The 14,029-nt window shown below is 36.1% G+C and overlaps 1 protein-coding gene across 2 annotated transcripts; it reads right to left on the minus strand.

Annotated features, from left to right (window-relative positions):
* Window positions 1-728: 728 nt before the first annotated feature.
* LOC127075180 (translocase of chloroplast 120, chloroplastic) lies at window positions 729-8,560 on the minus strand. 2 transcript variants are annotated; one of them, XM_051016662.1, is made up of 5 exons: window positions 8,382-8,557; window positions 3,695-8,130; window positions 2,688-2,750; window positions 1,341-1,418; window positions 729-1,124 (listed from the first exon to the last, which is right to left on the minus strand). In XM_051016662.1, exon 2 carries the CDS (start codon window positions 8,101-8,103, stop codon window positions 3,736-3,738), a length of 4,368 nt encoding a protein of 1,455 aa, XP_050872619.1. In that variant the 5' UTR covers window positions 8,104-8,130; window positions 8,382-8,557; the 3' UTR covers window positions 729-1,124; window positions 1,341-1,418; window positions 2,688-2,750; window positions 3,695-3,735. The 2 variants fall into 2 exon arrangements, with proteins under 2 accessions (XP_050872619.1, XP_050872624.1); XM_051016667.1 differs by lacking the exon at window positions 2,688-2,750 and having other exon boundaries at window positions 8,382-8,560.
* Window positions 8,561-14,029: the final 5,469 nt, after the last annotated feature.

The following is a 14,029-nucleotide window of genomic DNA, read 5'->3' on the forward strand; positions in this document are numbered from 1 at the left end:
TTGGAGAACCACCTAGGTTAGCTAACCAGGAGGTACTTAAGGTTCGGGATGAGGAGGTGGAGAGCGTGACGGCAGTATGTCGACGTGTGCAGAGATAAATAGAACAGCCAGAGTCATAACTCTTTGTGAATGGCAGTCCCCAATTATCCCTAATGACCCTAATGAAGCGCATGGTTTCTAAGTTATGGAGTCCCCAATTGTCCCTAATGAAGCGCATGGTTTCTAAGTTATGGAATGTCGTGCAATACAGACGGCAGAGAAGGCAAGTGGTTAGGAATACCTAATTATTTATATTGTGATGTATTTTTTTTTGGTATTTTCAATGTATTTTCAAACAAATATTATGTATAAATTATCTTGATTTTTTTTATTTATGACTTTTCATCCTCTATTATCTTTAATGTAACTAATTTTTATTTTTATTTTATGTTAATATAAATTGGTTTCACAAAAATTGAATTTTTGAACAATAGTGTAAATCTGATATGATTCATAGAGGATTTTAGAGATACATTTCTAAAATAAATTCCCCTTTATATATACCACATTTTCAAAAACTTTCAAAGGATATTTCAAACATGCATCTCCAAATATACCAAATACCTATACGAAAATGCATCTCCAAATACATCAAATACTTATACGTAAATGCATCTCCGAACTACAATTTGGTCAAAAATGTGTGAATGTGGCGCATTTTGATTGTGATTTGGATGCATCTAAAGATATATCTCCGAACGCTTGAATGACATGTTTTGAATTTTCAAAGATGTGGAAGACGCCAAAGAGCATGTCCCGAATCCAAAGGCAGGTGTAATAACTACACTCTCAGCAAGTAAAATGAGTTATCTACAATAATTTGACGATCCAATGACTATCACATCTAAATATTTAGCAAATCCAAGAACATAAAGCAAACAGCATGCTTCACAAATTATTTTTGCTCTCGTATTATCGGTATGTTTTAAAACCCAAGAGCACCAAGAAACATTGTGACTTCTCATGAGTATGATACAGATTTCAACAACCAGCCTATAGAGCCCTCCTTTTCCAAAACAATTGTTCTACGTTGTACTTTTTCTAGAGCCGTCTTCACTGTCAGCTCCAGCCATTGCCATGCTTATCTGGAATCACAACATTGATATCTAATTCAAACGGTGAAATCAAACCTTGACAGAAAGATTAAAATATATTCAGTGTGAAGAATAAAGAGCTTTTTATAGTTCTGCGCTACCAAAGTTCCAATCAGCACAATACTGAACTACAAACTCTCCAAAAAAAACACAGGAAAACATCAAGTTCCCAAACTCATGGTTGTTCCTCAGCTGAAAAACCTTTACCTTGGGATGCGGAATGCAGTGTTAGACTCAGTATGAACTAGAAACATTGACCTCAGTTAGATTTCCAAGTTCGCAACACTGAAAATAACACAAATTACTTATAAGTTACATAACCGGACAATAATCAAAAGAACTACAAATAGACTTGAGTACAACAAATTATCAAGAGAAAACAAAATATCATTCATTGTAATAAAAAAAGAAATCAAACCAAAGAAATCCAAATCATTCATTATAAACAATTTTTTCTCTTCTATCTCTCGCATTTCCTTGTTTCACCATCTGGATTTCCGCTTAGTTTTCTATTTTGGAAACTTCAAACGGTTTCAAACTGTATCTATAAGCGAGGAAAATGATATTAACAAAAAAAGTGACGAAAATGATATGGGCTTAGTTGTTTTTTCTAGTATCATTTCATCCGGCATGTAAGAAGCATTTGAAGTTTTTGATGTTTCTAGTGGAGGCAATCTAACATATGTTTATGTTTTACTTTGTAGCCGTTAGATGAAAACATAATCATATGCGTTAATCGGTGGAAGACTAACTCTGAGATTGATCAGTAGTCCTATATGTATATTACTCAAACTTAACAAGTGAAAAACAACAGAAATGCTGGTTTCTTGGGAGAAGTAAAGTTTGCTTGTATCTGAGCCAGAGGGCTGATAACTTCAGAAGGTGGGAAAAAATTATTTGAATGTAAACCGAAAGAAACCACAAAAGATTATTTTCTCAAATCAATTTTTTAAATCCACTGAAAGCCTCTGAAACAAAAAATGGAGCTCAGTACTATTGATGTGACCGGTTAAAATAAATCCATCTAAAGATGTGAATACAAAAAGACAAAATAACATAACTTCCAAATACTATTAGTATGTTCGTGTCATCTATATATGTACAGTAAATCCAATATAACTAATCTGTTAGAATCTAACATCCATGACAAGTAGACCAATTGATAAAACCATAAGAATAAGATTCCATCAAAATTATAAGTTCTGACAGCCATTATTTGTAAGAAACTAAAGAATATGAACGTAGAGAAATAATTCTGATGCATTAGTTTACAGTATTATATGCCATTCGTGAGAAGCATAATAAGTATGAGAATATATGATTAAATCTATTCTGAAATTTTAAGATCATGCAATAGCAGCACACGAAAATAAAATATAAGTCAGAAAAAGACACGAAAAAAGGCATTTAAACTCTATAGTGCACAAAGCAACTTTAACTTGATGAACACCAGAGAAAGAAAGAGTTCATATCATGAATCATTGCATTACTCTTGTTCATTTATTAAAGATTGAAAAGCTCGAAATAGTTATATTGCCTAAACAAAGATGATACCTAAATAGGATGTCCTGCTAAAAATTTAAAATCCAAAATTGACTTGCTCGGTGATAACTGCTCCTGAAATTACAAGGAAAGAAAAAAAAATCAATTTCAACTTAGAAATAGAGCAAATTGAAGAAAGTACGCATTCAAAGTAGAAAAATCAGAAGAGAAATCTCGAAGACTAAACAAATAATGAACAATAATATGAGAAAAGAACCAAAAAGTAGACCCATAGGATTTGTTTGGGAGTTTAGGAGCGGAGGGGAAAGCTTCAAAGAAAAGAAAGGATGAAGTGGAAAGAATGAAGAGTTTTGGGAGGGGAGGGCTTTAGGGAATTAACTTTTCTTCTTAATACAAAATCCCCCTAGTATGGGGGAACTCAAAAATTGTATTGGAGGAGGATTTGAGAGCTTTGATAAATTGTCCAAATTCAATCTATCTATGTTGTTATAATTTTTCTAGATATTAAAAATATAATAATCACACGCATTTATTTATCATTATGTAAAAGCACTCTCAAAAGATTTTAAAAAATTATCTATTTTTCTCTTTTCTACTCTCCTCCCAAAGTTCTCCCTTCCCCTATGGAGCCACCTACCATTTATTTCCACGCTCCAGATGTCCAGTCCTGAGCGCGAGAGGTGTGTTAAGAGTCTCACATCGGACAATATATGGCTTGAGCATGTCTTTATAAATGGAGACAAACCTCACTCTACAAGCAGGTTTTATAGGATTGAGTTAGACCCGACCACATTTCTTAACAGATATAAAAACATTATGACCACAAGATGACAAATTAACATGGAGGAGAGTGTGCTTCTGAGAATATGTAGGGCAAGAGAGAACATTGGCAATAGGAAGATGTAAGTCAAAAAGATGCATTACTTGGAGTCCTGCAGCATAATATAAACAAATACCAAAAGATACTATCTAACAAGAGAGACTACAATACCTATAATGAAATAATAGGATATTTTTGGTATAGAAAACAAGATAAGATGCCATCTTAAAGTAATTACCTATTACTGTGCAGAAAAGCTCACATAATCTAACATCACCGTCATTGTCCAAACTGCAATTGTTGAGAATAACCCACAACCTTCTGAAGTAGAGGGATGAGGCCAATCAAAGCAATTTGAAGCTGTTCTGAACTATTTAATCGAATGCTAATTTGTCCAGCCCCGCGATTGTTCAAATTGGCTCGCGCAACAAGGTTTGAATACCGTCCAATGGGAATTTGTGATTGTAAATTGCACCCAACAGCAAGATCTCCATGCCAATCCATAACAGAAAGCCCAAGAGTTGATAATGAGCGTCCTAAAGGATAATTTTTATCTCTCAAGTTGGCCTCCAAACTGCCACCATAAGCAATATCATCACGCCCTGTCATTGCACCACCAGCAATAACCAACTCGAATTGCTTATTCGCAATCAACTTATCTTCGACTTTAACTCCAGCTGACAAGGCATCACCCAAGAGAGTAAATGAGAGACCAGCAGTTGCTTTATTTCTCCTAAAATTACAAAATTTTGTCTCGCTCCGTAGTGTGTAAGCTAAGTCTTTCCCAACAGTCTGCATATCAAAACCTAACGAAGTTGCTTTCCCTTCTCCATACTTAACTGAACTTGCCATTTCCATCTGAAGATTAACATCCTTTTTATCCTTGGTAACTTGACCACTAAAAGACACGGGTATCTTCTCTTTAAGAACAAACAGCCTCTCTACATTTAAGCCTTCATAACCCACATCATGATCCCATCCCTGAGTTTCTAGGACAGGTCTTACAAGCCACTGGTTGGATGAATCAAGACAACGATACCGGTGAGTGGGAGTATCAGAATCAAAGGAAGCAGGCAAGGACATATCAGGCATGGGAACAGGAACAGAAGCTCCACCACCAATTTCTTCCACAACATTTTCACCATAATCACTTGGCAGATCTTTCACTGATTCTGCCATTTCCTTCATCATCTTTCGCTGTATTTTTTCATACTTTAATTGTTTCTTCATGAAGAGTTTTTCTCTGTACTCAACCTCATCCAAATATGCTTTCTTTTGAGCTCTAGAAAGGTTTCTGATTTGGGCCTTTGTCAAAGGTTTAAATGGTGGTAAGTCATCAGGGTCTGTTTCATCACCAGAATCTGATGGTTCATCAAGATCATCATTGAGACTGTCCTCATCATTGAATTGCTCCTCTGGCAATTTTAATTGTGGCCTTGACTGCAGAAGGGAAGACAAGAGAAATGGTAATGGCGGCGCTCTTGCACGAGCTGTGTAGGGCTTTTCATGTGGATTATCTTGTAACTTAAGAAGAGCATTTGCTTCCGCCAGAATTTTTGACGCAAAAGATAAGAGTAACAAATGAGGTTTCCAAACCTGATCATTAGGCAACACTCTTTGGCCGGCCGTATTAATTCTACATGCAGAATGGTTCTCCACCAACGATACAGGATTCATGAGACGCATATCACCAGCTGCTTGGCGAATGGCTTGCTGCACAACATGAGAGCGCTGTGTGACAAACATGTCATAACTGGAAGGAGTACCATTAGGTCCATCAGGTGGAGCAGATGCTGCATGAGTCAAAACCACAATAGCATTGAACCATATGGGTGGTCCAAAAATGTCAGTTATCGTGCGCAAGAGCGGCATATCACTAAAATCCCGGCTCTGCATATCTAACCTATCAAGATACAGCACAATATCTGGTGGTGTTTTCTTAATAAAGTGTTTGACAGAGTGGAGAATCTTCACATTGTGTTGCTGGTCTGACCAGGAAGGTAGAAGTCCCGGTGTATCAATGACGCGGACTTTAATGCCCTGTACTGTTCCCACAACATCCTGAACCTTTTTTGTTCCCACACGAAAAGCATCAGTTTTAAATTTAACCTCATCAAAGATAGAATTGATAGTTGAACTTTTTCCAACTCCTGTCTTTCCAATAACCATTATTGTACAAGAGAAATCAAGTGGCTCTTGACCTGCTGATTCAAGTTGCTCGGCCATTGCACTTGCACGATCAAAGCTAAAAGAGCCAACACGGCCCCCATTCCTCCCTCTAAGTTGTTCGGCGAGTCCTAATCTATAAAGAACTTGTGCTACAACAACATTATGGGGTGTCTGCCCAAACCTATTAGCCAGCCGCAAAAACTTCACCCTAATCATTTGAAGTTTCTCTCGAGTCTCATCATACTCCTCAGCCTCCACAGTTGACGAGTCTTCTATTTTTTGGGACTGTGTATTAGAAACAGTATTATTCACCCGTGGCTGCTGCACTACCCTGGGAGCAGGTTCCAACAAAGAAGTTGCAGGTCCAAGGTCAACAGGACGAACATGAGGAGTGCTAGTAGCAACAGAATGTCCAGATGAGGAATCAAGCTCTCTATTCTGTTCTTTAGTGATCTGATTGGTTTGCTTTTCTTTAGTATTATTCATCCGTGGTTGCTGCACAGCCCTAGGAGCAGGTCTCAATAATGGAGCTGCAGATTCAAGGCCAACAGGACGATCAAGAGGGGTGCTAGCAGCAACAGATTTTCCAGATGAGGAATCAAACTCACTATTATGTTTATTAATGATCTGATTGGATTGCTTTTTTTTGGTACTATTCACCCCTGGCTGCTGCACTACCCTAGGAGCAGGTTTCAACAATGGAGCTGCAGATCCAAGGCCAACAGGATGGTCAAGAGGGGTGCTAGTAGCAACAGGTTTTCCAGATAAAGAATCAAGCTCATGTTCTTTAGTGATCTGAGTAGTTTGCTTCTCTTTCGCATTATTCTCTGATATCTTTTCAGGTTCCTGAACGAAAAATGACTTTTCATAATTTCCTTGTTTTTCTTCATTCGAAATCTTAGACAAGTAAACTTTTGTACTCCCCTCTTCTGGATCAGCTGCAGCAGCCTGAACAGTTGGCATCTCATTAGCAAAAGATTTTTCTGATGGAGATGAGCTTCCAACAGTTTCAGTCACTGCTCTTTCGTCCAAGGCCGGAGAAGATCCTCCTGTTTCAGCTGCAGTAGCCTGAATAATCAGCGTCTCATTAGCAAAAGATTTTTCTGATGGAGATGAGCTTCCAACAGTTTCAGTCACTGCTCTTTCGTCCAAGGCCAGAGAAGACCCTCCTGTTTCAGCTGCAGTAGCCTGAACAGTCGGAGTCTCATTAGCAAAAGAGTCTTCTGGTGGAGATGAGCTTCCAATAGTTTCAGTCACTGTTCTTTCATCCAAAGCCGGAGAAGATCCTCCTGTTTCAATCACTTTTCTTCTTTCAACAACAGATAAGTTTTCATAATTTCCTTGATTTTCTGCCTTAGAAATCTGAGACTGGTAAAGCTTTGCACTCCCTTCTTCTGAATCAGCTGCAGTATCCTGAACAGCCGGAATCTGATTAGCAAAAGAAATTTCTGAAAGGGATGAGCTTCCAGCAGTTTCAATCACTTTGTTTTCATCCACAGCAAGAGAAGATCCTCCGGCTTCACCAATTGTTTCCAGATGCTCTGACTTTGATCTGGCATCATCATCCTCGGTTTCTTCATTACTGTAAACTTTGCATTCATTACTCTGACTATCAGATATTCCCATTTCTTGGCCATTTGTATCCCTGTCGATGATATCAGTGTCAATGGTCTCATCCACCATTTCTATAGATCTTTCAACAGTATCATCTTGAATTTTGTTATGAGGATCCCCTGAAGCATTGCACTGTTCCTCTATCTTTTCATCTCTGAGATTGGGATCCAAGCCACCCTCTTTCAAATACCGAGCATCAGAACCCTGGTTTCTCATCTCTACATCAGATCCCAATTCTGTATTAAACTCATCAACAGCATAATCCACTTTGTCCGTGCTTCCAATTTCCAAAACCACACCACCATTTTGTCTAGGAGTCATGTATTCAAGATCCTCATCTTCACCCTTCTCACTCGATAAACCATTGTTCCCATTCACCAAGTCTCTACCCTCCTGAAATACCATGCTTCCATCAGTATTTAAATCAGCTAACTCCTTCCCCCCACTACAATCATCCCTAATAATGTAAGATTCATCACAAGATACTCCACCGTTGGTCTCTTCAGCACCATCTAAACAAGAGCTATAAAGTTGTCTCACCTTATCCTCAGACACCTCCTTATTATCAATCACCTCAACTTCCTCCTCATTCAAATGTTCAACACCCTCATCAGCAACCCCAATTGAATCTTGAAATTTATCCAGTTCTTCTGTGTTATCAGTGACTCCATCAACCAAAGCTGAAGGTAATGCAGTAACAGTATCAGCAACACTAACATTACCACCAACAACAACATCACCCTGATCATCGAAATCCTTTACCGGATCAATCACCTCCTCGAAAACCCCATCTCCTTCCAAATTCTTCAACTCATAAGATCCCCCAACACTCTCCACTTTCTCCCTTCCTCCCTCTTTATCCATCTCAAATCTTCACCTTGTCACAAAACCCTAGATTTGCCATAAACACAAAAATTAATCCATCATAAATCCTTTTAAAAACATTAAGTAGGCAAAATCAATGCTTTATAATAATTAAACACAACATCAGCCTCAATAATAATTCATTAAAATCAAAATCCAACATAAGGTATAGTCCTACTAGGGTTTAACGTATATATAATTAACTGAAATGAAACAGAAGTTTGAATTAAATTCATAAATTCATAAAGTAAATAAATAACAATAGCGAAAAAGAAAACCTGAGATGGAAGGGAGTGGCTCTTTCTGTCTCTGTCTCGGGGTTGAAAAGAAAAGAGATGAATTCTGCTTCACTTCGTATATTGGTTCATTTCTACAGCAAGTGAATTCAGGATAAGGGATAAGATCAACGGTGGAGATGAGTGAGGAGTTTATAGATGGACGGTGGAAAATGATGCGTAAATATCATTGACGGAAATGGCGCAAGTTATGGTGGGTGAGGGGAACAAAAAGCGTAAGAAAAGATTAACTGCTTTTTTAACGCAGTAATTCGAGACTGTTGTGTTTCACGTGACTGAATAAAAAGTCATTGAAAATACAACAAGTGTTCAGTTCCCAACAAATCTCAATGCACCGATAGGAGATATTTTTGTGTAGAAAATAATATTGTTGAAATAATATTCAAATAATAAATTATTGTATTATATAAATTAAATATTACTTCATTTAATAAAAAAATTATATTGAATAATAATTTATCTAGATTAGATATATTATATATTCAATAAATTTATTTAAAAAATAAAAAATTCCTTTATAAATAGAAGCATTGAATAATATTTTATATTAAATTTATTTCTTATTAGTATTTAATATTACTCTTTTTTTATTTAATTTCTTTAATTTTTCTTTTTCAAGAAATATATATATATATATATATATATATATATATATATATATATATATATATATATATATATATATTCGATAAATAAAAATATTATTAGTTTAATTGTAAATTTGGTCCATTTAATTTTTTTTCCGTTTTAAAATTTAGGTTTTTAATCCATCTTTTAGATATTTTTTTGGATTTTAGTCTCCTCTCAATTTAAACTCAATTTTTAATGATACAAAGTACGTTGTCACATTTACTAAATTTATATTCATGTCATTTATAATTATTATTTATTTTAATAATAATATAAATTATTTTATTTAAATTTGAATAAATTAAATTAAATTCAAAATAAAATAACAAATCAATCCTCTTCAACAATACCTTATTCTTCCTCTTCAACAAATTCAAAGAAAAAAAACTAAAAAAATTATATTCCCTTCATTCCTAATTATAAGACGTTTTGCATTTTTACGCAAATTAAGAAACATAATTAATATTGTATGAGAAAGATAAATTATGTCGAAGTTTATAATATTGTCATTCATTTATTATAGATGAAAGAGAAATTTAAAGATTTGTAAAAAGAAATAATAATAAATAATAGAGAGTGTGTAGGGGAAAGGTTATTAATGTTGCATTGAATTTGTAAAGTGACTTATAATTTGAGACAAATATTTTTGATAAAGCGACTTATAATTTGGGACAAAGGGAGTAAACCCCAAATTGAAACATTCATCTTCTATTAGAATTTTGTTATTTGTCACATATTTAGATAAGGGAATAATTGTGCAGATATCTTGCTAATTTAGGTTTATCATTGACCGTCACATTTTTCTTCTATACCTTTTTGTATTAGAACAATTTTTATAAAGAATATGCTTGATTTGTCCTTCTTTAGCTATTTTGGTATAATCTCCCTTTCTTTCTTTTATGTGCTCTATTTTCTTTTTAATATAGCATTATTAAAAAAACATTCATCTTCTTCGACAAATTCAAAAATAAAATTGAAACTTAAAATGCAAATTAAAAAGTTAAAGCCCCTAAGGTCATTTTTTTTTTTTTTGGAAAAGGCCAACCCATTTAACACCTTGTTGCAGAAAACACCATTAACAAGTACTCAATCTTTTGAGTAAATGAGTTATCGATTTAGTGAATTTTAGGAAAGCATGTTAAACTACCATTAACATATTTGCAACTATGATAAACAAATCGTATAACGAATGATATGAAGAATTTTTTACCCAAATAACCCTATTTTTCAAAAAAAAATCCCAAAATAACTCATTTTTCAAATTATTTCCCAAAATACCCCACTCTGAAGAGGAGGTGCCAGATGAATTGGCGCCTGCTCTTAAACTTAGAGAGGAGGCGCCAATTGGATTGGCTAGTGCATCTAGTGCTGCCAATCCAATTGGCGCGTGTGTGTTAAGTTTTAAAAGAGACGCCAATTGGTCTGGCACCTGTGTGTGTTTCATAATTTTTTAAAAAAAATATTGTACATTTTAGATAAAGTCGAAATCGAACCAATTCATATTAATGTTAATACGCATTTACACAAAAAGACTAATATCGTTGACCGGGATGACCTAACCGACCTCCGGTCCTACATCCCCTAGCTACCCGAACTCGTGGCCCTAACCCACGTTGATGATTCACCCCAGGTGTTTGAGATCTAAGGGCCCAGGAACATCACCACCAACTGCAGGAGATTGCCTGAGATATTCATACAAATCTGCGCAGTCTTGAATATGCATTAAAGGGCTACTGCCATAGTTAAGTTCATGACCCATGCTAGAGTATTTGGGTTATGTTTGAGTTATTAGAGGGCGGTCAGGATGATTGAAGGGAGACATTGGTGTGAATGATGCATCGAGGAAAGGTTGAAATGATTGTTGTGGTGTTTGGTAGACCATATGGTTGTTACATGTTATAGTTTTTTGATGTTTGAGCTTCTTGACTATAGTAGGAGGAGTGATGGTTGGTGTTAAATGATCGCTGAGTGTTTTGGCTAAGGGGGTTATGGTAGGGTGATGTGTTGGGTGTATAGCGATGTTAGGTGTCTTAATGGTGATCTAATTGTTGGTGGTGGTATGGGGTATGCTCTTGGTATTATGGTTGGGTGTTTTGCATGTTAGGGTTGTAGGTTTGTGTGTTTGTGGATCGGAAATTTTGATGGATATGGGATTATGAGTAACCGGTCTGACAATGTTGTTGGGGGTTAGATGTTGAACCTTTTTGTGTGTAAGTTGTCTGGCGTGGGTCGTATAGGTACATATCTTCGGCGATGAACTCAAATCCAACCGATTTGTACCAAACCATATAATTACGAGTTGGTTTTTCTTCGGTTGGCATCACAGCGTCAGTTAAGACATGGTCTTGTCGGTGCTTCTATTTTCGACACTCAGATCTAGCGAAGCTTTGCCATGGGTTAAAGTTTCATTGGTCGTTAACTTTTCGTAGATGTCATTCTCCAAGGTTTATCGGGGGATCTGGGATGTGTTGAAGCATACTGAACTGCAATTTAACACGATCACTATTGTGCATCTCCACAGTGGTGAATCTTATGATAGGTGTGCATGCAGTCCAAACGGATGCGTCTTATTCGTTGATTTCATGGTCATGATCCAAATTTAGATATGGACGCCAAATGAACTGAAATATGGACATATATTAGATTATAAATTTTGATACGTGATTTGTGACAGAAGACCAGATCATATGCATAATTCTATTCGTTTTTTCAAATGCAAGAAATTTGAATTTCTCCTGATCGTAAGTCGGATAGTATCGGTGTTTCAAAAACAAAACCCGTATACATCACACACATATGTCTCATAGTTACAGTGAGCATTGATAATATATTTGGATGCATATGACATTGTAATATTTTTCTGCAGATAAATAGTAAAAAATTTGGTGCAGATGAATTGGTGTTGATTTTATGCTTCAAAAAGTTTGAAGTCACGAACATTCTGGTTGCAACTCTATTGAGTTATATATTACTCTTCAACCAAGTATATCATCTCAGCAATCTCAGATAACTAATCAAGTTGAATCTAATGAATTTGATTCAGAAAACTCAGATGAAGTCGACCTAGAAGCAAAAGCAAAAGTCGTCGTTGATGAATAAGAAGAAGAGACCGAGACACATGTCGATCATATGTTGAACAATAAAATTGAAGATGACGGTCATTCAACGCCATTACCTCCAAGTCATGTATATAATCCACCTCAACATATGACAAACATGGATCTGCATGACTATGAAACATCCAACAGTGTTTTTTATAACCCGTTGGAGCAGTGGTTTTGGTCCCAAGTCAATGATCTATCCATATGGTTATGGATATGCCTTTGGTCTTGATCATCTTGAAATTCTGGTGTAGTCAGAGTTTAGATGTTTTACTCCAAGTAATGACATCTGATCGAACATTGTAACTAATACAGCAAGACAGTTATACAAATTACCACCTAGTACTGATATGCACACATTCACAGATGTCACGACATCTGCTACTATATCACCATAGAATGGAAGAACACCCAGTTCTGTCCATCTGGTACAAAGGCACAGCAGAGATCAAACATAGCACTTACTTCTGTTGAGCCTGCACAGTTATCAGCATGATGTCTCAACATTGATTTGAACATCATCTGTTACAGCATTACAGGTTTACCTTATTTTATAACAGACAAAATTATAACATGCAAAAGGTAAAAACACAAGTAATTGTTAACCCAGTTCGGTGCAACATCACCTACGTCTGGGGGCATACCAAGCCAGGAAGAAGATCCACTATCAGCAGTATTAATTCAGAGTTAAACTCACCCGTTTACAACTCTTCACTTAATCCCTACCCAATGCAATCTATACCTAGGAACTCCTAGATAGAAACCTCCAGTTTCCATTCCTATCACTACAATCACAATGTAATGCTAACCAACTTGAACTTGCTTCACAGCTTCGTTCAAGCACATAATCACTCTTGCCTACAGGCTTGAGTTACAAAAACTCTCAGCTTTTACCACTGAGAAACACATGGTAACCATCCCACAGGTTGGGAGGTTTACCTTACACACACCCCTAAAAACTCAATCTAAGAGGCTTACAAAGACTAGATTACAATCAACTATTTATAACCTAATCACCCAAGTGGATTTGGGCCTTCAGAAATCGCAGCAAACTTCTCCTTTGTTGTTACAACATCAGCAGAAACTTTCTGCTACAAACAAGGTCTTCAATCTTTTAGTTCCTAAAATATCTCCATATTTAGTTCCTAAAATATCTCCATATTGAGTTCCTAAAATATCTCCATATTTAGTTCCTAAAATATCTCAAGACCTCCACAAATAATGCCACATAGGATTCTAACTAATTTCCACATATTAGTGTGCTAACAAATAGGCTATTTGTTAGGTTCCTTAATTGTAGCTTGGTTGTTGGTTTCCTTGATTTTAGCCTGAGAAAAATGCTGAAACAGAAAAACTAAACAACCTACAATCTAGCATATGCTATCAAGAATGAATGTTACAACATTCAGCTTGACATCAAGGACCATATGCTAAGTCTGTTTTTCCTGAAAGCAGACTGTACAAGTTTGTTGAACTGTACAGGACCAAACTGTCCATTCTATAGTAACAGCTTACATTAATACATGTCAACGCATCCAATTTGACATTTACACATTTAGCCTTAAGTCAGTTCTGTTATCCTCTTGGAGAACAAACTAAGAAACATACTGAAGTGTAGCAGAACCCCACTCTGTCTATTATTCAGTATATACTGTCCATGATGAATGTCATAACATCCAGTTTGACATTCATACAGTAGGCCTTATGCCAGGTCTGGTTCTTCCTTGATAACCAGACTGCAAATGAATACTGAGCTCTAACAGAACACCAACTGTTCTATTCCTCAGTAGCTGCTGACAGGGATGAATGTCACAGTCTCCAGTTTGACATTCAATAAATCCTGTATTAGCTAATCCTGCAGTAACTACTCAAGTGTGTCATGACATCAGTCAAGACATT

Source organism: Lathyrus oleraceus, chromosome 1 (assembly GCF_024323335.1).
Source record: "Lathyrus oleraceus cultivar Zhongwan6 chromosome 1, CAAS_Psat_ZW6_1.0, whole genome shotgun sequence".
In the NCBI taxonomy this organism is placed as follows: domain Eukaryota; kingdom Viridiplantae; phylum Streptophyta; class Magnoliopsida; order Fabales; family Fabaceae; genus Lathyrus; species Lathyrus oleraceus.